Source organism: Tupaia chinensis, unplaced genomic scaffold (genome assembly GCF_000334495.1).
Source record: "Tupaia chinensis unplaced genomic scaffold, TupChi_1.0 Scaffold000373_1, whole genome shotgun sequence".
NCBI lineage: Eukaryota > Metazoa > Chordata > Mammalia > Scandentia > Tupaiidae > Tupaia > Tupaia belangeri.
Genome location: NW_006159870.1, coordinates 812,834 through 840,139, shown reverse-complemented (window position 1 = coordinate 840,139; position 27,306 = coordinate 812,834). Strand labels below are relative to the sequence as shown.

Below are 27,306 nucleotides of genomic sequence, written 5' to 3'. Positions count from 1 at the left end.
TTGGGCACGCACGCACACGCGCCCGGCGTGAGTTTTAAGCCACCGGGTCCGGGACACGAACCGCGGTCGACTACGTGGGAGTCCAGCGACATAGCCATTACGCTAACTGCTGGTTCCCAGACTTTTCATCTTTTAAGGCAAATTCTTGTGTGTGTGTGTGTGTGTGTGTGTGTGTATAATTACAAAGTGTTTCAAAGTGTTTAATTTATAAAAACTATTATTCTGAAACTTCCTTACTAAAAACATATTGTAGGAATCTTTACATGTAGTTTCATAAAGTTCTGCTCCACTATTTTTAGTGGATTCTTAATAGTCCATAAAATGGATGTACCATTATTTGTTTCTTAATCTCTTTTGGTACTTATTTAAGTTGCTTCCAATTTTTTGCCTTTTTAAACATTTCTGTGAATATACTTCTACTGACTTATTTCTGGAGCACTGATCCCCATAGCTGTAGAGGATCTATAATGCAAAATTTTCTGCACTTCACCAAAAACAGTATCAAAAACATGTTTTGTTTTGTTATTTTTATTCTGGCCCTTCCTTTCTTTACTTATGTCCTTTCCTCCCTTCCTTTCTCTTTCCTCCCTTCCTATCTTACCTATTTGCTTTAATAAGTACTTAGTACTTCAACTAAGTATATCAATCTCTGCTTTAATGCTCCATGGTCCTTCTGTCGTCTAAGTGGGCACCTTCATGCCAGCACCTGTGTGACATGACCTTTTAGTTAGACAGGTGTTCTGCTCTGTAGAATGAACAGATGGCACAAGCTCAACTTGCCTATTTTCTCCTCCATACCTGGCATTAACCATTCCCTCAAGGATCCCTAAATTTCTATTGAAAAATAGCATCTAGAAGCTACTCTTTGGAATCAGGTATGATCAGTGCCATTAGATTAATTTATACTGGGACCTTTCTCAAGGGGTAGAATTAGAATATGCATGTATATCCTGAGAATGTTTCCATCTTAATGTTACCCAAAAAAATGATTCTTGGTTTTGAATATCCTAACTTCCAGATCTCTAAGTACCTAATTTTCTTGGTTGATATTGGTACAGACATCAAATGGAATTATTTATTTATGTCTTTCACATTCAGTACAATATTGTAAATGCACTGTGTGGTAGAACAGTGGTGACTATGGAAGACTTACTGCTGAGTGAAGCTAGCCAGGCTATGAAGGAGAGGTATTGTATGTCCCCACTTAATATATACCGAGTGTCCACACTCTATGACTGAAACTAATTGACTAAAGGATATAGAAACACAGTATATAGATGTAAATACCAGATATAGTGTGTATATATAATAGCCATTATATAACTAAATGTAAGTTGCATATTTGATGGAAGGATGCTAACATTTAAATAAGATGCAAATTTAAAATAATGATATTACTTTGGGAAATTAAATATTGTCTGTATTTTGTTCTAGAACAATATAGGGTTATGACTGACCAAGAAAATAGTACAAAAATATATAATGAATAAGAATTCGTCTTTGGGGTTACCTAAAGTTTATTATAAAAGTAAATATTCTCCAGGAAATAGTATTAAATGAGAAAATAGGTTTAAAGCAATCTATGAGGTTGTATCTTCTTTATAATAAAATGAACTGCGGTTGGCCATATGGGAGTCCTGCGTCCTTAAACATCATGCCACCTGCTGGCCCCATGAAACTCTTTTCATTCTTCTATCAATGGCAGAAAAATTACTCTAGCCACATTACTTCAGTGTGGAACTCTACGTGGTTGAAGTAATACACTGACATAGTGGCATTAGGTGGGCACACTATTATGGTGCGGCAGTAGAAAGACATTTTTCACTTTGTCAGCGTATGATTTATATTGCCATTACCTAACTCAAATGTTTTTCCAGCTATTGACTGCAACTCATTAGTAGATCATAAAATCAATTACATGGTTGGGCAATGCGTTTTTTGTAATGTAACAGAATGGCATATAATAAAATATAAACTACTAGAGTGCATGTGGTAAAGATTGTTTTCTGCAATTTTGTTTCAGTTATACAAACACACACACATACACATGCATCATCTCAGTTGCTGGCCTTAATGAGACTGAATGATGAGGTCTACCGCATGAGTGTGTTAATATGTCTGTGCTTACACTTTAAGTATGTCTTACACAATTGTCTGTCCTAAGTATGAAAACAAAACAGCTTCTTGCCTGTCATTTTGTCAGGAAAAACAGAAGTTTTTCTCCTTAGTGTATTAATATCTTCAAAACTATACATTAAAAAGTATGAATTTTGGGACCAGCAGTTAGTGTAATGGCTATGTCACTGGACTCCCATGTAGTAAACTGCGGTTCAAGTCCTGGACCCGGTGGCTTAAACTCACGCCAGGCGCGTGTGCGTGTGTGCCCAAGATCCCAAGAGGAGAATGGAGGAGATGGGATTGTGGCGTGGCCATCCCCCCTGGGGGGTGATTTCTCGTTTTCTGTCTCTATGTCTCTCTCTGTTTGGCAAGCGCACGTGCCCTATAGCAAAAACTCTCCCTCTTCCCCCCAAAATGCTATGTAAAACAAGATGCCTACTTTTATAGAATTAAATAACAATTTCATATCATCTAGTTATCTGAACTCTTATGTTCTTGCATGTTTATGTTAAATAAAAATACAGACCTCAAGAAAACTTTATACTGAAAATATTTTTGGTAACACATACTTTATATTACTGATTAGTCATAATTCACCCAAAAAGAACTAAATACTTCTGTTTTAATAGTTTAAAACTTCATTTAAATTTTCAAAAAAAATATGATTTTAGAGGCTTGGCTAAAAAATAAGAAACTATTACTCATCAATATTATCATATTATTAATATTGAAAGTTGAAATCCAGCTAGATACTATTGAATTAAAGAAGGATATACTTGGATATAATGTATTATTGTAATTCTTCAATGAAACTCCCTGTTCTAAAGTAAGTGGTAAGTTCTTAGAATATAAAGCTCTTGTGTGAAAACAGGGAGGTACCATTTCCAAAATATTATTATTTCAGAATGAAAGGAAATATGGTGAGTGGAAGGTTTAGCACAATTCATTTATATTCCATATGTTTTAATCTCCAAAGTTTCTGTAACCTATGTAAAACTACCTTCAATACTAATGTGTGTTTATATATAAAATATTTTTATAAGTATGTTTTCTATACTGTATTTATAAAACATTAGTTCAAAGACACATTTGAATAAGTAACTTAACATCATATATAAAAGAACTTGAAAAGCAATGACATAAAAACCCTAAAAAGTAAAAGAAATAGAGCATAAAAGAAAATATAAATATTAAATAAATAAAAGAAATAGAGATAAAAGAACTTTACAAAAAAAACAATGAAACAAAAAGCTGATTTTCTGGAGAAGATAAATAAAATTGGTAAAATATTAGCTAGTCTAATACAGAAAAACAGAGAAAGGAACCAGATGGATAAAATCAGCAATGATTTGTAACAGTATAATTGATATATCAGAAATACAAAAAAATTATGACAGAATACTGAGCTACTACAAGCCAACTAGATAACCCAGACGAGATGGACAAATTTCTGGACAGGCAGACATTACCCAGGCTGAATCAGGATGAAACAGAAAGCCTGGACCAACAACAAATGATGAAATTGAGTCAGTAACAAACAGTCTCCCAACAAAGAAAAGCCTAGGTTCAGATGCCTTTGCCTCTGAGTTCTACAAAACTTTTAAAATGTTAACTCCAATTCTCCTCCAACTATTTCTTTTTTTGGAGAGTATTTTGCTATAGGGCGCATGCACTCGCCAGAAAGACAGAGAGAGACAGAGAGACAGAAAGCGAGAATTCACCCCCCCCCAGGGGGGATAGCCACGCCGAAATCCCTTCTCCTCCATTCTCCTCTCAGGATCTCGGGCAAACACACACACGTGCCCAGCATGAGTTTACGTCACCGGATCCGGGACTCAAACCAAGGTCGACTACATGGGAGTCCAGCGACATAGCTATTATGATAACTGCTGATCCCCTCCTCCGACTATTTCTAAAGATTCAAAAGAAAGGAATCTTCTCAAACTCATTCTAAGAAGCGTCCATCACTTTGATACTAAAGCCAGACAAAAATATATATATATAAAAAAAGAAAACTACAGATCAACATCCCTAATGAATAATGAAAAAAAAAATATTCAACAAGATACTAGCAAACTGAATCCAACATTATATCAAGATTATACACCACAACCAGACAGGCTTTATCCCAAGGATTCAAGAAAGATTTAACATACATAAAAACAATAAATGCAATACATCAGATTAACAGCAAGAAAGACACAAATCATATGAACATATATATAGAAGTAAAAAAACATTTAATAAAATACAGCATACTTCATGATCAGACTCTCAGCAAAATAGGTGTAGAAAGGATATTCCTCAATACAATAAGAGCCATATAGGATGGACTTATTGTGAATATAATACTGAATGGGGAAAGCTGAAAGTCTTCCTACTAACAAGACAAGACTACTCATTTTTCCCAATCCTTTTCAATATACTGTTGGATGTTTTAGCCAATGCAATCAGACAAGAGAGCAAAGTAAAAGGCATTCAGATAGGAAAAGAAGAAGCTAAACTGTCCTTATTTGCAAATGATAAGATCATATACCTAGAAAATCCAAAAGGATCCAGGAAAAATCTCTTAGAAGTGATAAGCGAATTAAGTAAAGTAGCAGGATACAAAATGAACATAAAAAAGTCTATAGCATTTTATATATCAAAAATGAACGGACTGAGACAGAATTAAAGAAAGCAATCCCATTTACAATAGACTCACAAAAAATATGATACCGAAGACTAAACTTAATCAAGTAGGTGAAAGACCTCTACAAAGAAAACTAGGAAAAACTGGGGGGAAAATGGAGTCTGATACAAAAAAATAAAAAATGAAAGGACATCCTCTGTTCTTAGATTGGAAGAATCAATATAATCAAACTAACAGCTTTACCCAAGTAATTTTACATATTCAATGCAATTCTAATCCAATTACCAGGGACAGAAATAATAAATAGAAAAAAAAACAACTATAAAAGTGATCTGCAATCAGAAACAGTCCCATATCACCAAGGTAATACTGTGACAAAAGAATAAAATAGGCATCTCACTACCTGACTTCAAAACATATTAAAAGTGGTGGTACCAAAACAGTATGGTACTGGCACAAATACAGACATGTAGATCAATGGAACGGAACAGAGTACTCAAAAATAAACTGAAATCATACAGTCAGTTGATCTTTGACAGTGCAGCGAAAAGCCTTTTCAGCTAATGGTGCTAGAAGAACTAGATATCCACCAGCAGAAAAATGAAACTAGATCTCTATTTCTCCCAGTTAACAAGAATCAACTACAAATGGATCAAATAGTTAAATAAAGTCATAAACTACAAAACTACAAGTAGAAAATGTAGGGGAAATTTTTGAAGACATTGGAGTAGGCAAAGATTTCTTAAGTAAGTCCCCCCTCCCCCAAAGCACAGGCAATAATTCCCCAAGTAGACAAGTGAAATTACATAAAGCCAAAAAGTTTCCTCAGACAGAAATAAATGAATAAATAAATAACTAGAGTGAAAAGGCAACACGTGGAATAGGAGAAATATTGCATAGTATTCCTCAGACATAGGATTGATAACCAGAATATGTAGGGAACTCAAGCAGCTTTCCCATTAAAAAAGAAAGAGAAACAAAGGAAGAAAGAGAAAGAAAGAAAGGACGAAAGAAGAAAAAAAGAAAGAAAAAGGAAGAGAAAAAGAAAAAGAGGATAACCCAAAGAAACACTTTGTATTCAAAGCAAACCAGAAGGTTGTGCAATTATTTATAACGCAGATCTAGGTTAAAAATCATGTAAGCAAATTACCTTTAGTCTATTCCATCCAACACAATCACAATCCCAGTTGTAATTTTTTATGAAGAATAAAAATACTTTTACAAAAATAATTTCATTAATTATTTCAAAACTTCACTTAACTTTGGTTTAGTAGCTATTGTCTCTTGCTGGTTAGAATCAGAAGACAAAAATTTATGGATATGTGTGTTTTCAACTTAAAAGAATAATTAAATAATAAAAGTCAATTGCATTTTGCCATTTCTCTCTCCTTTGCAATTTTAAAAGATAAGTGTGCTCTAAATATGTGTTGTTAGATTATATTCTGAATGCTGGATAATAATTATTAGCTCTTACATGATGAACATTGTGGTAGACTATTTTGTACAATCTATTTTTATGATTCTCTCATATACTCCGCTTTTTGGCACTCAGGTTTTTATATATTTAGAGATTCTTTTTCTCCCCAAATCTATGTTTAAGAACTACATCATGCTACCACCTTTTGTTTGGCATTAGAACTGGACTGAAATGTTAATTGTTTTCAGACCTATAGTCTGTATATTTCCTTTTTATCAATTACATTAATACATCTTTCCACCTTTGCTGACTAACAAATAAAACCTATATACACTTAACATATACAAAGTGATATTTCACATATTTACATTTTATAAAATTATTACCACAATCAAGCTAATTAACATACCCATAATTCTACATAGTTACCATTTTTTATATGTGTAGTAAGAACACATAAGACAACCTCTCAGCAAATTTTGATACGCAAATGCATTATTATCAACTATAGTCATCATGCTGTGTATTAGGTCTCTAGTCCTAATTCATCTTATTACTGCTAGTTTGTTATAACTGTGATTAACATCTATCCATTTTCTCCACTCCTGAGACCCTCATTACCATTCTTCTATTCGCTGTTTCTTTTTTTTAACTTAATTTTATTCATTGTCATTATTTTTTATTATGTATACATTCAATCATTATACATAATCTAAATTGTAAAGAGATTTTACCTAACATGATATATGCCACATGCCAGGTGAGCTGAGAATACTATACATGACATTATCAACAAGCAACAAACCATATCTGTGTCCCACAAATATCTTACTTCTCTATTTTTCCCCAAATTTCCCTTCCTGTACTCTTCACCTCTCTGCCTCTCCTTCCACTTTGTCCCCAGTGTCCATTACAATTTTCAGTGGTTTTATGTCCTCCAGTCTTTCATGAGTTCTACTTTTGTATATTCCACATGCAAGTGAGAGCATGTTGTCATATGTGTCTTAATTTATCTGGTTTATTTCACTTAGCACTATGTCCCCTGCCTTCACTCATGTTGTAAATGGCAGGAGCTATGCTGTATGAATGGCTCTCACTCTCTATCACTCAATTAGAATTTTAAAACAAGACTGAGAGAGAGAGAGTTAAAATATGGGAGAGGAGAGAGAGAGATTTTCACAAGGTCTCTTTGGATTCCCCTGACCCAGCCTCCTTCCAGTTGGCTAGGACCACAGGCACATGGCAGTGACTGCCTATTGACTTTGAGCAGGGAACCAAACCCAGCTTGGTTCTCAAATTATCAATCTCCTTTACTAAATCTCTCTTTAAAATATTTAATGGATCATTCAAAATGAATGAAATAAATAATTTAATATGAATTGAACTGACAGCATGTAATTTAAAACAAACAAACAAAAAAAAACAAATAATTACCATGGATATGAACTGTGCTATTAATTGAATACTCTCATTGGAAGCTCATTTAATAAGGTATTACCACAATAAGCTAACAGATTAAAGTTTTGCTAACCATGTGGTACCTATACTCTATAGTTGTATTCTTCAACTCTTAATAGTTATCTTACCCTGTCTTGTTAAATGTAGAGTGTACTCTATTAACATTATTCAAGCCCATACTTGAGAATAGGTACTATGAGCTCTTATATACTCCTTCAGAGCATCTTCATATCATCCCAATGGTATATCCAATAAGATGATCTGTACTAATTAATTAAACAATAAAAGAAACCTTGACCACATTAGTAATTGTGATAAATATCAAAATAAGATTTTGATTTTCTAAATGCCAGTCAGTTTTGTAAACTTCAAACCTGTAATTAAATTCTGGAAGAATAAAGATTCAGGCCCTTTTTGCTCAAGATAGCTACCCAAATAGTAGCTGGAAGGGCAATTAGATTCTTTCCTGTCAGAGTCACTTAGGCCAAATATTTCAACAGTTTTGTCTCCTATGTCTTTGAATCGTCATTCATTCAGAGTTCAAAATGCATAGCACTTGAATGCATTTGACTGACTACACAGACATTGATTTGCTTTGTAAGTTTGCAAGGGTTATTAATAGCAAATAAAAAGTGGCTAAGTTAAAATGGCCTTTATACTCAATGTTAGTAATTTCTTCATTGCTCCAGATAGAAATACATCTTAATATTCCATATGAATTATTTAGAATAAGAAGGCCTATACTTGAAAGAAATATATCTAAATAACATGTACACACTTCACCTCTCTTGTATTGACTTTTATTGATTTCACATGACTTTGTGCTCATGTCTAAGTTACTATTTGTTTGTGTTCCATTAGTCTAAAAAAGAACAGTGAACGGAGTTAGGCTTTGTTGGCATACACACAGTACAGCTCGTAGGTAGGACTAATGAATGAAAATTCTATGGTTTTTAACAGTTTTGTCAGACTTAATATTTTAAAGGCTATTAAATAGTTGGATTAATGTTTAAAAAGTGGGTTTTTATATTGAATTTTTTTCCTTTTTGTGTGAGTTGAATGACTGTCTTAAAGTAATAATCTGTTGGGACCATAAGATAGTGTAATGATTACATTGCTGGACTCCCACATGGCTGACACTGGTGTGTGTCCTGAACTGGAAGGTTTCAAACACAGGTGCGTGGGTATGCATGCCCAAAATCCTGAGAGGAGAAGAGAGGAGAAGGGAATGTGGGATGGCCATCTTTTTTTTTTTTTGGGGGGGGGGAGATTTCTCACTCTCTGTCTCTGTGTCTCTGGTAAAGCTTTTTTGCCCTATAGCAAAAATCTCTCAAAAAAAGTAATTGTCATATAAAAATGCTAGCTAAATGTAAGACTTAGCTGAGTTCAACTGCCACCAGAACTGGGGCATAGAGGCAGAGAGAGTAGGTTAAGTATAGAAGCCTGAGTTTTGTTTGTTTGTTTGTTTTCTTGAATGTACAAAGTTGAGAGAAGTATTAGTAGGTTGAAACAGTGGACATTTAGTTGTTACTGTATTTGTCAGTTTGTCAGTTTCTATTTCTACATTTAATTCAAATGAACAGAATTAGAACATAGAATTGATAAAGGTAAGTAATGAGGACTTCAGTAAAAATTTCCTTTAACAAAATCCACTGGTCTCATTATCTTGTCACAGACATGACTTATTAATAAAAAACAAAAGGAAAACTCAAACAGTGACAATGAAAAAACATGACATCAAAATGATAAATTAATGCTATGAATTCAGGGGAGGAAAAAATGAATAAGTGCACACAGGGGATATTTTGGGCAGTAAAACTGTTCTGTTTGTTACTATAATAGTGAATACAAGCCATTTACATATTTGTTAAAATCCATACAATACTTGGGAGAAACTCTGGAAGATATTGGAGTTGGCAGAGATTTATTAAATAAGACCTTTAAAGCACAGTCAATAATACCAAAAATATTAAATTGTCAGGAAAGTCATGATGTATTTTTTAATGTTTTTTATGCAAAAATGAGTCAAGACTTTCTTGATGACCCAATAGACAAGTGGGATTACATCAAGCTAAAAACCTTCCTCACAGCAAAGAAAACAGTAATTAGAGTGAAAAGACAATCCTCAGAATAGAAGAAAATATTTGTAAATTACACTTCAGATAATGGATTAATAACCAGAATACATAGGGAACTCAAGAAGCTCACCCCTCAAAAAATGAATAATCAAATTAAAAATGGAAAATTAATTTAATAGACAAGTCTTCCCCAAGGAAGACTTACAAATGGCCAAAAGGAATAGGAAAAAATGTTCAAATTCTCTCTTCACAAGAGAAATGCAACTTTAAACCACAATGAGATATTACTTAATCCCAGTTAGAATGTCTAGGACCAAAAAAATAATGATAAGTGCTGATAAGGCTGTGGAGAAAGGGAATCCTCTTTCATTGTTGGTGAGAATGTAAATTAGTGCATCCTCTGTGGAAAACAATATGGAGGTTTCTCAAAAACCTACAAATTAAACTACCATATCACCCAGTACTCTCACTCCTTGGTATTTATCCAAACAATAGGAAAATACTCATTTGGAAAGGCCTTTACACCTCCATGTTTACTACATTTTTCACAATTGCTAAACACGGAATCATCCTAAGTGTCCAAAAACTGATGACTGATTGAAAAACTGTGGCATTTATAAACTATGGACTACCACTCAGTCATAAGAAATAATGAGACCCTATCATTTCATTCAAGTGGATGAATATAGAAGACTTACCATTGAGTGAAGTAAGCCAGACTTTGAAAGACACACACTGTATATCCCCACTCAATATATACCAAGTATCTATACTCTATGGAGAAACAGAAATATCTGAAGACATAAAGAGGATAAGTACAGATACCAGAGACTGTAAGGGAGGGGAGTAGATGGCTGAGAGCAGGGGGTAGAGGGTGGGTATGAGATGCAAAAGGGAGCCATTTAACAGACAAAAAAGTGTGTGAAGTTCTCTGTTGAAAAAAAAATATTGTGTACATCATGATGGGGACTTTAGCCAAAATGTAAAATTAATCTGAAAATTTTAAAAAATATATAAATACATAGAATATATAATAGAAATAGGGAACCCTAAAGTAAACTATGGATATTGCTTAATAATAACTTATCAGAATTGGCCAACCCCTGTAACAAATGTGCCACACTAATACAAGATATAAACAGGGGATATTAATTAGGGAGAGATAAGAGGGCATGTGGAACTCTCTGTTTGCTTTTTTTGTAATCCTAAAAGTGCTCCAAAAAATATCTATTGAAACTTTTTAGGGATGTCCCCATAGCACAAAGGTTAAGGGAGCCAGATCTCTCATTGACCACAGTTTGAGTCCCTGCCCTGGTGGCTTGAAAAAATATACTGAGTGTATGTGCATGCATACTCCAGATCCTGACAGGGAGGAGGAATGGTGGAAGAAGGATCATAGTGTGACCACGTCCCATGGTGGGAGGAATACTTTCTCTCTCTCTTACTTTCTGGTGAACGCACATGTCCTCTGGCAATAGTAAAAAAATTTAAAATTACTAGTAGATTTGACCTAATAATACATTTATTTAAAATAATAATTAATATGATTTGGTTAAATATAATGTTAAGATTTCCAAAAATCTTTGCGCTAATCACAAACATAATCTCAGCATAGTGATATGTAATCTTAGTATGGCTAGAATTTTCTCAGGTCTATATATTGTACTGTTAGTTCTCCCAGTCAATCAGTAAGCCATGGGAAGGCTGAGTTTTGAGTGATCATATTCTGGAGGGTAGAAACCAGACAGACCAAAAGCATACATAATATATAGTATAGTCAGCTTCCCTTTGGAAATAAAATAATGTTTCAGGAGCTAGAATATCTTGCCTGAGTTCCACTTATAATCTGATTCAGATTAACAGGTATTCATTCAGAGGTATTAGACAATGTTTAGATAATGAGCTTATAGTAAAGAGGATGGATGAACAGATATGTAAGTTAAGATTTCAAAAATAACTGCATACGGACATGGGATTTTGAACTTTCAAAGATATTTTCAGGACACAATATATGATGCATTCTTTAAAATGCAGGGGGATAAAAAGTAGTTTTCAAACAACTGATGCAGAACTATGTCCCAGTTTAAATGATAACTATACTATCTCTATATTTCTGTTACAATATAGTTTATTAAATTAATTTTATTGTGATATTCTGTTTAGCTTTATTTTGGGTAAAGCAACAATGTATGATCTTAAAAGGGAAAGATTTTTTTAATTTAAGTGGAAAAAACTCATGGATATTTTATTTTTCTTACCATTTGGACTAAGGATCTGCTAGAAATTAGCAAACAGTCCAAAGGCTGTGAGCACTCAAGCTCCAAATCAAAGGTTGCCTGGGCTATAAATCCACTCTGTCCTTTGGAAAAAAGACAAGTTCTCACAAGAATGAAATTTTCCTTAATAAACCCCACTAAGTGTAACTTCTTATAAGTAATATCTTCTTAGTGTTTCAGTAAACAGTGTGTACATTTACAAAACAGAAGTGAAAACTAGAAAATGAATAAAAACAAATTAACCTTTAGCCTTGAGGCTAGATTTATCCATTTTCTTACCTTCGTTTACCCTTTACTTTTCTTTTCTTGTGACAACAATATTTTTCTCTGAAAGACTGACACAGCCCTATTAGGGGTTGATGTAATGTAGATTTTCTTTCTTTTTTTTTTTTTTACCAATTACAAATAATTCAAGATACTTGGGCTATGCTGAATACTGTCTTGGCATTCCTCTACCCCAAAGCTAGTTCTTCCTCAATACTTTTACAGAAATGGTGAAACTTCCTGGGCTAGTGCTTAAAGCTTTAGAAGCAAAGTTTTATTGTTTTCATTTAATATCTTACTTCCACAGATTAAAACTCAAATTATTTTGGTCTATTAATTATTATTAGAAAATGGTATTTTCTTATAGTTTTACCACTAATGTCAGTATTTCAATGTAACATTTGAAACAATCAAAGCTATAGTATGTGACCTCTTGTGATATGTTAAAACATCCATATGCAATAAATATTATAAGCTAGAATGAAAATAATGTATTCAGAGTAGTGGTTACCTCTGGGTATGGAGGATGAAGATGATTACTGGGGCTTTGGATTGTATCTTAAATGCATATGACAAAACATTTATTAAATTTCAAAGTGGGATGAAAGGATAAGTTTTGTGCTGTCATTCCCTTATATATCTTTGAAGTGCACAAGTTTTAGTGGGGTTGGTTTCTTTTTTTCTATTTAAAGAAATTAAAAACATAGTAATGAGCCCAGTCATGGTGGCACAGGCAGTAAGGAAGCACTCTGTAGTGCTGGACTCATATGATAAACTTTAGTTTGGATTCCGGGTTGATCTGAAACATGCCAGGCATGCGTACACAACCTCATGATCCTGGCTGGTTGGAAGTCTGTGGAAGGAGAGGGTTTTGGAACAACAAGACCCTGTAAAGGGTGTCTGTTTTTCTCTCTATCAAGAAAGAAAATAAATAAACATTTTTAAAAAATGCAGTAATGATCACATTGCAAAAGAATGCATTACATCCAAACACATTTAGTTTGAATCTCTGCTTTGCTTCTTTTTAAGGTGTATGATGTGGGGAAATTTACTTTTTCCCCGTGATTCAATTGCTCATGTGTAAATGGAAATTTCTCTCCTTCACTCTCTTGCTTTCTCTTCTTTCTCAAAATCCATGTTTCCCCTCTTGCCTACTGTCTGGTAAGTTATTAATAACCAAACATATTAGTTCCATTTCATGCCTTTCAGCTAATAAAGTTAGTCCTAGTCATTCTTGAACTTTTCTAATATTTGATACCTTTTCCTACTTTCTCCTTCCTTGAACTCTTGTCTCAGCTGGCTTTTATAATACCTTTCTCTCCCAGCTGTCACCCTAATTTTTCTGATTGCTCTCTTTCAGTCTCCTACACAAACTACTGTTTCTCTAACAGTTATTTAAATGCCAGTTTCCCCATGGTTTCATCTGCTCTCCTCTTCTCTACCTACTTCCTATACTTTCCTTTTCCTTGGCTGAGTTAATCTCTTTGGACAGCTCTAACTACCACTTTGACTTCTTACAGATACTACAAAACACTCTAACTACACGTTAAAAACTCAGTTCTCCTTTCAACCCAGTTTTTCCTGTGAACTGGTATTCTCTGTCTTTTTAAATATATCCATACCATTGCGTCCTTATCTCCCCTGTCGTTATCACTGCCTGTATGTGCTTCCCAAGTCATATGCTTTCCTGTACTTCAATGTCTTTGCCACCTGTTTTCTTTCAATCCCCATTTCCTGTCTTGGCTCCCTCATTACTCCCTTGGCAGGTTATTTCAAAAGCTTCCTCCTTTTTTTCTCTTCTCCTATTTTTGCTCCCTCTAATCTACATACTATATGATCATTGGGCTATTCTTTTTATAACACAGAAGGGCAGACAACATACCTTAAAAATATTCTTTTCTTAAGAAACCTTGGCATGGCACGCATGATACTGTTGACCACTTTGGGTTCATGTAACGCCTCTCTGTCACTCTACAGTAGTCATGCATACAGCACACTTCACCATGTTGATGTCATTCATGTTTCCATGTCTGATGTGCTTCTACAGTAGCACTCCTATCCTCCTTGTCATCTCAACAGCCAGTACATTATTAATACCTAGTAGACCCATACTTCAATAAAGGATTAAATGAAGCACATTTATTAGAAATATTTATGCTTGATATCCTGGTAAGTGTGTTCTCTTAATTAAGGAATTATTCCTTCCTTTCTTTCTTTCTTTCTTTCTTTCTTTCTTTCTTTCTTTCTTTCTTTCGGAGAGAGATTTTTGCTATAGGGTTTGTATGCTCGCCAAAGAGACAGAAAGATATAGAGAGACAGAAAGCAAGAAGTCAACCCTCCAGGGAGGCTGGCCATGCCACATTCCCTTCTCCTCTATTCTCCTCTCAAGAGTTTGGGCATGTGCACACACATGCCTGGTGTGAGTTTTAAGTCACTGGGTGCAGGACTTGAATTAAATGAGAGTCCAACGACATAATCATTATGCCATCTGCTGGTCCCAGGAATTATTCAATTTTTTTTTGAGAGGTTTTTGCTACAGGGTGCGTGTGCTTGCCAGACAGACAGAGAGAGACAGAGAGACAGAAAGCGAGAAATCACCCCCCACGGGGGATGGCCACGCCACAATCCCTTCTTCTTCATTCTCCTCTTGGGATCTTGGGTACGCACGCACACGCGCCTGGCGTGAGTTTAAGTCGCCAGGTCCGGGACTCGAACCGTGGTCGACTACTTGGGAATCCAGCAACATAGCCATTACGCTAACTGCTGGTCCCAAGGAATTATTCGATTTTTTAACACAGAAGACTTACACAGTCTTACACAGAAGACTTAACATAAATGTTTGATGAGTTAATAAATAAACACTACTTCTCCCAAGTAGAAAAATCTAGCATTTCACTGCTTGATCACAAATGGCTCTCTCCATAAAAAGAGAGCTTCCATTAAAGGGAACATGGAAATACATGGCATTTGATTTGAAGAAACATATGAAGGAAATGGAAAGAAAGAATAATCTGGGGACCAGCAGATGGTATGGTGGTTAAGGTGGTGGACTCTCACAAGGCCAACTGTGGTTTGAGTACTGGACCTGGCTGCTTGAAAATCATGCCAGGTGCATGTGTATGTATGCCCAAAATATCAAGAGGAGAATGGAAGAAAAGAGACTGCGGGTGGCCATCCCCTCGGGCAGGTGATTTCTCACTGTCTGTCTCATTGTCTCTATGTCTTGCTCCAGTTAGTGTATCCACTTTTTTTTCCCCTTTTTTGGAGAGGTTTTAGCTACAGGGCACATGTGCTCACCAGAGAGACAGCGAGAGACAGAGAGACAGGAAGTGAGAAATCACTCCCCTCAGGGGGGATGGCCACGCAGCAATCCTTTCTCCTCCATTCTTCTCTTGGGATCCTGGGCACACATGCACATGCGCCTGGCGTGAGTTTAAGCTACTGGATCCAGGACTTGAACCATGGTCATCTACACGGGAGTTCAGTGACATAGCCATTATGCTAACTTCTGGTCCCAGTGTACCCACTTTAAGCCAGATCTGAATTTTACTTTTTTATAAATAATACAAAACAAATGGCCTGCTTAATTTCCTATTAATGCAAATATGATGCCAACTAAACTTTAGAAAAGACAGTTCTTGCTTCCCATCTGGAAGATAATGGTTGATGCTAGGGAAGGATGGAGAAGAACTGGAACTCTGCTGCATCTGAATGAAATTTCAAACTGCTATAAATGAGTTCTGAGAACCTCTACCTCTCTAAGGAATCATGAAAATCTAAAAGATTTGGCTTGAAGTGTCACCATAAAGACTGCAAGAAATCTACCACTGTAAATCTACATTGACTTTAAAATTATACTTAATAAAAAAGATATTTTCCTCTTTCCTTTCCAAATATTAATTTTACTGAGGAATTTGCATACAATAAAATGCTATTTTAAATTCATTGTTTTCTCATAAGTTTATGCACCCATGAAACTACCATGACAATCAAAATGTAGAATAATTCTACATTTGTATGTTCATTTTGCCCTATCCCATTCAAACTAATCACACTCATTGTCAACTACTAAATTGTTTTCTATCTGTCTAGAATGTATTTGTCATTTCTAGGGTTTCATGTAAGTTAAATCATTCAATAAGTACTCTATTTAGTCTAGGTTATTTCAGTCAGAGTAATGTCTTTAAAATCCATTCATGTTATTGTGTATATCAACAGTTTATTCTTCTTGTATTGCTCAGTATGTTCCACTGTACTGACAACGAGTTTCACATATTTACCTTTTATGGAAATTTGGGTTGCTTCATTATTTGTTAATAAAGCTTATGTGAACATTTGTGTGCAAGTTATTTCATAGAAATATGTTTTCATATTTCTTGGGTAATACTTGGGAGGGAAACTTACAGATCAGATTATAAGTATAGGTACAAGCTTGTAGGAATCTGCCAAAATGTTCCGCAAAGTGACTGCACTGTTAAGATGTCGCCATCAGTGATACATAAGCATTCCAGTTGCACCGCATCCTCTCCAGTCTTGTTTTTGTTGGTCTTTTTAATTTTAGCCAGTGTGGTGGTTGCTCTTTTCAATTCTTAACAAAAGTTAGGAATTTATAACATAGCCTCATATTTTTCATGTACATATCATCATAATTTTAGTTTTTTCTTATTAAGTTGTGGGCCACAATTTACAAGAGGTTGAAATCAAAATTTTAAAAAAGAGAAAGAAGGAACCAGCAGTTAGTGTAATGGCTATGTGGCTGGACTCTCATGTAGTCGACCGTGGTTCAAGTCCTGGACCCGGTGGCTTAAACTCATGCCGAGTGCGTGTGCGTGTGTGCCCAAGATCCTAAGAGGAGAATGGAGGAGAGGGGATTGTGACGTAGCCATTCCCCCTGGGGGTGGGGTGATTTCTAGCTTTCTCTCTCTCTGTCTCTCTCTGTCTTTCTGGCAAGTGTGCATGTCCTATAGCAAAAACCTCTCTAAAAAGAAAAAAGAAAAAAGAGAAAGAATAGGAAAAATATTTGTCTGTATCACATGTAGTAAGATACGCACTCATAATGGTAGTAATATTATCTGTAGTGAGTTAAAACTCACTATTGGGGAGGAAGCAGGAATTTTAAAATTACGATGATTTTTGGTCTTCTAAAATTCAAGAAAATCATATTGCTCAATAGTTAATTTCGATTGTGTGTCACTGTATATTACTTGAGTGGCATTAGGATTTGCAGATGTCCAAAATGTACTGAAGATATAAGCTACAAAATGTATGACGAATAAATAGCTATGGTTGGAGGACTCTCTTTGGATTGACTGCACAATGTCAAGCTCATACAGTGAAAGGTAGTTAAGTATGCCTATCACCTGCCATTGACTGCTCATTGTTTATGCTTGGCTCTTGGTCCTTCTGTGTGTGGCTTGAGGTTTGAAAATTAAATAAAAGTATTTTATTATTAATTCTACAAAAGTTACTATGTCAGCATTATGGCAAGAAAAAAGCTGATATCATTTTAATGCCAAACATCCCCATACCAAACACTGGGAAGAAAAAAAGCTGACATTTTAATAACTATTTTAATTACTATCTATTTACCTATTTATCTATCTATATCTATATATGTTTAAACGTGTTTTTTTTCCCAATCAAGCAAAGTTAAAATTTTGTAAAAAAAATTTTTAATTTGATTAAGTTTAAAATAGGAGCTCATGACGTTACTCTCCCCCTGCCTCAGCCTCCCAGCTGTGACTACACTACCCAACTCTTTCAAACAGCGTCTCGTTGTGCTGCCCAGGCCTGTCTTGAGCTCAAGATCCTCCTGCCTCAGCCTCTTAAAGTCCCCAGGATGACAAGTGCATGCCACCTTCTAGAACCTTCAAGTTGGACTGAGAATTGAATCTGGGCCTTTCCTATGGGCCCAGTTTGCACAGAATAGCATCCTAGCAAGATGCGCCGCCATGGCTGGCCTAAAAGCTTTTTTAAAAGTCACTCTTTTTAGATATTATTTTACTTTTGCCAGAAAAATAATGACTTTGAATGTGTTTTTTTAATTATTAGATTTGTATTATCAAATATTCATGTTAATTGCTACTTTGCGTATGTAACTTGCTATATTAACATTTATATAAGTAAATAATACCTCAGCAATTCCTCATTAAATATAGTTATAAACTTATGTTAACGGTTAATAGACTTTAATTTTTCGGGACCAGCAGTTGGCGGAATGGCTATGTCGCTGGACTCCCACATAGTCGACCGCAGTTTGCGTCCCGGACCCGGTAGCTTAAAACTCACGCCAGGCGTGTGTGCGTGCATGCCCAGGATCCCAAGAGGAGAATGGAGGAGAAGGGATTGTGGCGTGGCCATCCCCCTGGGAGGGTGATTCCTCGCTTTCTGTCTCTCTGTCTGTCTCTGTCTGGTGAGTGCACACACCCTATAGCGAAAACCTCTCCCTTCCCCGCCCAAAAAAAATTTCAGGCCAGCCTCATAGGATAGTGGTTAGGGTAAGCCAGATCCCATATGGTTGATTAGGTTCAAATCTTAGCTCCAGTGGGGCCAAGTAAAATTATATCATCATCTACGTTTAAACTATATATATGAGGGGATTAAAAGAGGGAGGTGAGACATTTATGGGATGCAGAAATGGATGATTATCTGTTGATGATAATGTGTATAGTATGTTCAATTGGACTGGTGAGAAGTGTTTTAATGTTGGATAAATTCACTTTATAAGTTGCAGTGATGTATAGTGATTGAATGTATAAATTTAAAAAATTATATATATATATATATATATATATATATATGAGGGGATTTAAAAATGTTCATGGAAAAGTGGAATTAAAGTATATGTTTATTTTACTGAAAAAAATTTTAAACCCATGCATACCTTTTTAATAACTTGCATTTTTCTTGAACTTTTTTGAAGACTCCTGGTATATTACACGACTTACATTAATTTGGAATGTAAAACGTATTTCTCATTATAGTGATAAACACACACAGACACACACACATTCAAAAACACAGGACAAGCAGATGAATCAGACAGGAATTTTAAGGATAATAACAAATTTGCCCTTTAATGACTACCTCTTCAATACAAAGCAGTGTGTGTTGAGCACTACATAAGCATCCAGTCACTCATCCAATCCTCTTTACATCTTTACAGTTTAACTGAAGTTCATAGTCATGAATTCCCTACTTGATGTAAAAGCTAATTAGTAGCCAACATGAATTGAGATTCAGAGTTGGCTTATGCTACGGTCTAAGCTCTTTTTGCTAAAAAAAATGTTTTCTCTTCTTGACTTTCAACAGTGTATAGCATAGTAGTTATGTGAATAAGTAATGATGAAAATATAGGTAAAACATGCCAAATGCTATGAACTATATACAATTAAATAAGTTATTCATTGAACAAGCATTTTTTTTTTTTTTTTTTTTTTTTTTTTTTTTGTTCAGCGAAATATACTTTAGCCCACAGCTTTGGAGTGTGACTGCCTATTTCATCTATGAAATAAGCCTAATACTTCTACCAACCTCATTGGTGATTTCTGTGAGGGTTAAATGAAACCAGGTATGGAGGGCTTGAGAGCACAGCAACAGCTCAATTATTTTTTAGTGTTATTATATTACGAAGGATGTAAGTCTACCTGAAACTCACAATCCAGTTTCACAGGCAACATTTTCAGACCCCAATAAAGCCATGCAAGGATGAAGTAAATCCAGCAATCGCTATGGGTATTCAAGAAGCAAAGGTGACTGTGGTATTTGAATGAGACAAATGCAGGGTGAAGACCTTTACCTGAACTCTGAGAAATGGAGAGGGCTTTGGAAAGGCAGAAAGGAAAGGGCACTTATTTCAAGTCAGAGCCATAATAGAAACAAGATACAGAACAGGAAATGAGTTTGGTGTTCAGGGCATCAGACTTTGTGAAATATAGACTTGATGAATAATGGGAAACAAAAAGAGAAAGAAAGGCTGATATCAAAATAGGATGGTGAGAAATTTGTGCTCAGTTCTTTGAGCAACTGAAAGTGGTTGTTACTGATCAGATAAATGTAATGATGGCTTTTACAGCTTATTAGTGATATTATACTAGGGTGTGAGAAAAATCTGGTACTAGAAAAACCTAGTATTGGTCACACTGCATTAAATTAGACCTATGTGCAGAATGAAGTGGATGAAAGGAAAATGAAATATAAGCTTCAGTGGGGACAGATATTTCCCTCTTTCCCCAAAATAATCAGTCATGGTTGAATGGACTATAAAAAGTCATTGATGATAAGTATGATTTCAAGGCCTTATAAGATATGAGAAAACACTACTATAAATAATAGAATAATAAATAAAGGTATTTAATAGGTACTTGGTTTAGTTCATATCTAATATACTTACAAAATAAGCAGTATAAGATAGGTTTAGATGGATTAGAAGTTAAGAATACATAGATCTTCAAATGTAATTTTGGAAGCCATGAGCATGGAGATAATGCATGGAGATCTTGGAGAGGATGAGTTGACAATGGATACAGGGTACAGAAAGGCAAACTGGATTCTCAGGAAGGTGTGAATGAAATTGTATACATGTCATCTTCTTTAGTACAGGTGGCAGTTGACCCTGATTGTATTGGTATGAATTTATTCACAGATGTCTATAAGATCATTCCTTTCTTGTGTCAAAGAGGGTAGATCTCTGTGACTCAAATTAGGTTATCTTTGAGTTTTCCTAAAATCTCCCTGGACAAGCAAGGTCTTCTATCTACCAGACTAAATAGATCAGGAAAAAGAAATTCAGTAGAGAAGGCTACTTTTCACATATTATATTTATGGTAAAGTCCCCTAAAATACAAGGTTTTCTTTAAATTTTTTATGATATATATGTTTGTCCAGAAATTTCTTTATAGTTTTGTTACAAATGTTGAAATTAGATAGGTCCTCCTAATGATCAACTGAAGCATATACTGTAATTTGCCAAACTAAAAATTAGGAGGAAAACTTGAATCACAAATAATAGCTTGAAAGATAATTTAGAATAATTTCCAGAAAACTCTTTTAAGTAATATTTCAATATATTTAATCTGTGCTGAAATTAATAAATAAAATTAAGACTGAAGGCAATTGAATCCTAATAGATACAAAATTACTTATTTATATTTACTTTTTGTTTTGTACTAAAATTTTCTTAAGGCTTAAATGTCTTCAGTTTTAATATTATATATGAGTTAGCACACCTGATTTCATGAATGTTAAATCAATTAGGCTACCTTACTAATAGTATAAACATAGCTAAGATATGTTATTCCATAGAAGTACTTCTTTTATATTGTGAACTACTTTACCTACAAAAAGGGGCCCCTGTTTCAGTTTATTTTCATGGTACACAATTAAAAAATTTATCTTTGTTTTGATGAGAAGGACATTATAGCAAATTTCACAAAACTTTTAATAAACTCAGTTACTTTAAAATAATTTTGTATTAGTAGAGGATGCAGTAAAAAATACATTTAATTCATACTCACTGTGGTAGTGTTGCTGGCAGGGAACGTCTAATAATTGAATGAACTTGTCTGTGAACATCCAGTTTAGACATGCATCGGCAGGAAGTGTGATTGGCAAAACTGATTGTTACAGGTTTGGGGCCTTGAGAGAGAGGCACTGTAATTTCAAACAACTACAAAGAAGGGACAAAAAGAAGAAAAAATTATATAGATGCTATAAAGCACTTTTATGGTAAATGGTGGAATCCGAAAAAGAATGAGATTAATTCTTCATGAGTAGGTTGTGCTGCACAACACCTGCAAGATCCTACTGCTTTTAATGATTAAAACATAAAGACTGTTTTACTCCTAATCAGTAGCTTTTATCAGAACAATAAATAGCCTATATGTGCATCTCATGTCACTAGTTATGAAGTATATGAGACTTATGATAACTAACTAATGATTAAGAAGTGAGAAGTGACAGACCAATGTGTTCAAGGAAAAAGAACTGTTTCAGAGACCTGGATTATTTGATAGCAAAGTAAAAAATATCCCAGGAATTTAAAAGTAGCATAGAAATAAACATTTTCATGATTTAAGAGCAAAGCTATTGGCCACTCAATTTACAAATGCTTGGTTAACTTTTATTTTATGTAAACGGAATATACAGACATAAATTACATAGATGTAAAATTAATTTTCATTTCAAAATAAATTTCTATCCCAAAATAGTTCTACATTTCTCAGATCTCTTATGAAAGAATGATTATGTTAACAATAAAAAAAATATTCATTATTTAATAGATAAAGCTGTGTTTCTGCTATCTTGACAAAGGCATTATTAAAATAGTGAGTTTAGAATAAGGTAGGGCATTTTACATTATTCTTATTCTGAATGCTTTGTTTATGAGGAACTTTTGTTGTCCTCTTCCTATTTCAAAAACATTATTTTAGATTGAATACACAAATAAATTATTAAGTAAAACTAAGTTGATTTAAATTCCTAAGGTTCTTAAACTCTAAAATACTATTAGTAAAAAAGGTAAAAGTGAAATTCTGTCTATAACTACTCGATAAGGTCAATTTGTAGTAGTTTTATTAATGCTTAGCAATTTATCTTGGTACCTTTATGAAAATCTGAATGGTAATTTTAAAAAAAGTAATAGTTCTGAATCTTGTAATTTAGCCCATGGCTGTATTTTTATGACATCATGGAAGATTACTAAAAATATTTAGGGGATGAAATTAGCTGCCAATTTTATTCCTGCCAACAAGAAGCCTTTTAAAGTGCATTCTGTACCTCTCCTCCCAGGGAAAAGAATAACTAACTCCTCTTCATCCATAGACAGTTCAATGGAAATTATGGAAATGTCTGATAAAGAATTTAGAATATTCATAATGGCAAAGCTAATGAAGATGGAAGAGAAGAGAGACAATGAACTGAATAAGAGTAAGGAGAAAGTCGCTGACAAGTTCCAGGAGGCGAGGAAATTCTTGCAAGATCTAAAAGAGAAGTTTCACACTTTAAAAAAGAATCAAAAGGACCTGTTAGAGATCAAGACTATAATACAGGAATTCACAATCTCCCTTGAAAGTATTAAAAGCAGATTAGATCATACCGAAAATAGAATCTCAGACATAGAAGAGAAAATTGCTGGACTAGAAAAATTCACCATGAAGACTGAGAAAATGCCCCCCCAAAATGAGAATAATATACAAGAAATACTAGATACCATCAAACGTCCAAACATCCAGACAATTGGTACCCCAGAAGGTGAAGAGTCTCATAAAGGCATTGGTAATTTATTCCATGAAATCCTGCAAGAAAACTTTCCAAACCTAGAGAGGCACTCAAAGGTCCAGTCACAAGAAATACAAAGGACCCCAATAAGAATCAACCCAAGATCTTCTCCAAGACAAATTATAGCCAAATTGAGCAAAACCACAGACAAAAACAAGATACTAATATTGACAAGAGAAAAACATCAAATTACCTACAAAGGATATCCCATCAGGATAACAGCAGACCTCTCATCAGAAACAATGTGAGTGAGGAAAGAATGGGAAAATATATTCAAAGTGTTAAGGGAAAAGCAATTTCAACCAAGAATACTGTACCCGACAACATTATCCTTCATGTGGGAGGAAAAGACAAGAATATTCTCAGATAAACAAAACCTGAAAGAATTTACCAGCACCGGACCAGATCTCCAGGAAGTTCTCAAGGGAGTGCTATATCAGGAAAACTAAATATAGACACACAGAAATAAGAATTCAAAAACTAAGAAAATGGACAACTTAATCATAGAGACAAGGCTGGAGTTGAATATTATACCCCAGAATTTAATCAGGAAGATCGAACCACAACAGAAGATAAAGTACATGAGACTGAATTGGTGAAATAGAATTTTTTTTTTTTGAGAGGTTTTTGCTATTGGGCACAAGCGCTCACCAGACAGACAGAGAGAGACAGAGAGAAATCACCCCCCAGGGAGGATGGCCAAGCCACAATCTCTTCTCCTCCATTCTCCTTTCAGGATATTGGGCACGCACGCACACGCACCCAGGGTGAGTTTTAAGCCACTGGGTCTGGGATGAGAACCGCAATCGACTACATGGGAGTCCAGCGACATAGCCATTACACTAACTGCTGGTCCCTGGTGAAATAGAATTTTATGACTTGACTAAAACATTGCTGAATTTCTTCAAGGCTTTGTTGTCTGATTTTAAGGATTTGTGTCTTGTCTAGAGATGTTGATAGGTTCATGTACCTACCATTTGAACAGAATCCTAACTTCTTTCCTGGCTTTAAGTTTTAAGCAAAGTTCCTTAGTATTTCTTTGATTTAAGTTAAAACTGCTTTTCTTGAAATTACCAGCTGAACTTGCTATTGAAAGTAGTTAGATTATTTAAGAAATTGTGTGATCAATACAATGTAGGGGGAAAAGGAATGGAAGACAACTATAGACACCAGAGATAGTGTGAGAAGAGGGTGGGAAAGGACAGGAGGTCAGAAATAGGGGTTAAAAAAACTATATATATATATATGTTTACATGAAACTAGAAATGGAAAATTTTTTATGATAACATGAAGATTAAGCCACTATGCAGTATATTCTGGATGGGAAACCACATTTTGTATGCTGTGACGATGTTTAGGGAATGAATGTAAATTTATTAAGTTTTTAAAAAGAGTTTCAGCAAAGGAAAAACACCTAAAATTGTTTTTCTTGAAACTAAAAAAAAAAAAAAGTGCATTAAAAATACCTATTTGATGACTGCAGTAAGATATATAGCCCCAGCTAGGTGCTACTTTATAATGCATTCATTCTACTCACTGAGGCTTATGTTTAAAGTCAGACTTGTGTTCACGGATATGTATATATCAGCTGTGATTGGTATTCAAAATATTTAAATTAATCAACATCCTTAGTGAATCAATAAAACGTGGGAGGAAAAAGGCATAGAAATCAACCATAGATTCCAGAGACAGTGTGGGAGGAGGGTGGGAGATGTGAGAGAGGGAGAAATAGGGAATCAAGGATGGGAAAAAAAGCAAAATATACAGGAAACAAGAAATAGAAAATTATTTGTTGACAATAACACGTATGCTGATGTGCTTGATTGAGACAATATACAGTATATTCTGAATGGGAAATCCCATTTTATATGCTATAATGATGTACAGTGAATGAATGTAAATAAATAAATTCAAATTAAAAAAAGAATGTGTCTATAGGCTTTTCTCCCTAATCAGAGAGTATGTGCTTAGAAAATGTATACTTTTTTTTAACTAAAAAATTACAAATAATTAGAAATGAACTATAAACTCATCTGACTCTTCCCCCAATAAATTAATGGGCATTTTGAACAACTGGCAACTTCTCTACTCAAGATATAAGAATGACCAAGAGTTTAATCTTAAGAAACAGATATTAATTTTAGTCCTGGATTTTCAGTTTACTACTTCTGTGACTTGGGAAAACTTCCATAAGCCTCTATTTCATTATCTATAAAACAGAAATAATGGTGATGATTTCATAGTAGGGTTCGGATTCCATCCCTTCATCTCCCTCATCTCCCTTCTCCTCCTTTTTCTTCTTTTCTGTTTCCTCCTCCTAATTTTCCTTTTCTTTAACATTGTCAACATCAACCAAGATTGAGTTGCAACTTAAAGATTTTAAACGAAAAAATTTTACATTTCTGTTTAAAATCTTTCCTTGTTAAATCTGCAGTAAGTATTAAGTATCTATAAGATGCCAATCTCACGAGAATCTCAGGATAGAGTCATCAATAATGATTCTTTACTCTCTGTAGCTTTCAGTTAACGAAACTAGAAATGAGAATGAATGAGGAAAATCACATTGTATATTTTATATTTGTAATATTTATGTTAGTGTTAAAAAATACCAAATAGATTACCACACATGTTTTATTACCATAAATGAATGAGCTAGAAACTTGCAGTTCAGCTCCCTTATAAAATCAGCTTTTGCCATTATATAAAGATCTGAACCAACACAGTAACTATAATTTTCTCTCAGAAGAGTCAAGATCTATACATACATATTAGTATTTGAAATAATAATTAGATTCTTTTATATTTTATTTATTTATTGAGAGGTTTTTGCCTTAGAGCATGTGTGCTCAGCAGAGAGACAGAGACAGTGAGAAAGAAGGCGAGAAATCATCCCCCTCCCCACCAGGTGAAATGGCCATGCTGCAATCCCTTCTCCATTCTCCTCCCAGGATCTTGGGTACACATGCACACACACCCAGCATGAGTTTGAAGCCACCAGGTATAGAATTCGAACCACAGTCAGCCATTTCCTGGCCCTAATTTTTTAGTATTTTAATAAAATGTGAATCCTTATGCTGTTGTCAGGCGATTTTGTGCAAAAATGTGTGTACAATACTATTTTCTATTCCAGATTTAAGTTCATATTCAAAATGTATGTATTATGTTCAGCATTAGCTAATAATCCCATGTATGTTATATTTATTCAGCAAGTCTTAAATTTATTATATAGTTTAATTGATGATATTATAATTTGATATTTTGAAAATTATTTTCCTAAAATGTTTTTATGCTTTCAATTGCTCTTAAATAATAGATGATATTGACCTGTACCTTATTTATGATCTAAGTAGTGATAATAAAATTCATCATGGAGATTGAGTTTATATACTTTTATGTATATGCATACATATATTTTATAGTATACATATACCTATTAAGAGGGTTTTGGGTTTGGGAGAAGATCAAAAGGGACTAATGTAAAGAAAGCATTCACATAAAGCTGGAAATTGGAAAAAAATGTAACTGTGTATTCTATAAAATCATAATAACCTAGAGGAAATGACACATATTTTCAACATAGTGGTTTCCAATTGTAGTCTACTGGCATTCCTTAGTAAGAATATTTAATGGGAAATTCTCAACAAGAATAGAGTTCAAATAATCCCACAGGTTGAAGCAATAGGTTGTTTATGCTAGCATAGCAACACTTGTAACAAAGCCGCAATTCCTTTTTTCTACTTTTGTAGGCAATTCAAAAGAAGGGAGTAGGGAACCAGCAGTTAGCGT

General features: G+C 34.4%; 1 protein-coding gene across 2 annotated transcripts in view; it reads right to left on the bottom strand.

Moving 5' to 3' along the window:
- VEGFC (vascular endothelial growth factor C) overlaps positions 1-27,306 on the bottom strand; it is a 123,301-nt gene that overhangs the window by 9,183 nt on the left and 86,812 nt on the right. For both annotated transcript variants that reach the window (XM_006153387.3, XM_027773781.1), the window contains exon 4: positions 21,759-21,910. In XM_006153387.3, the coding sequence (XP_006153449.1) occupies positions 21,759-21,910 (152 nt within the window). The remainder of the gene's footprint in view (positions 1-21,758; positions 21,911-27,306) is intronic.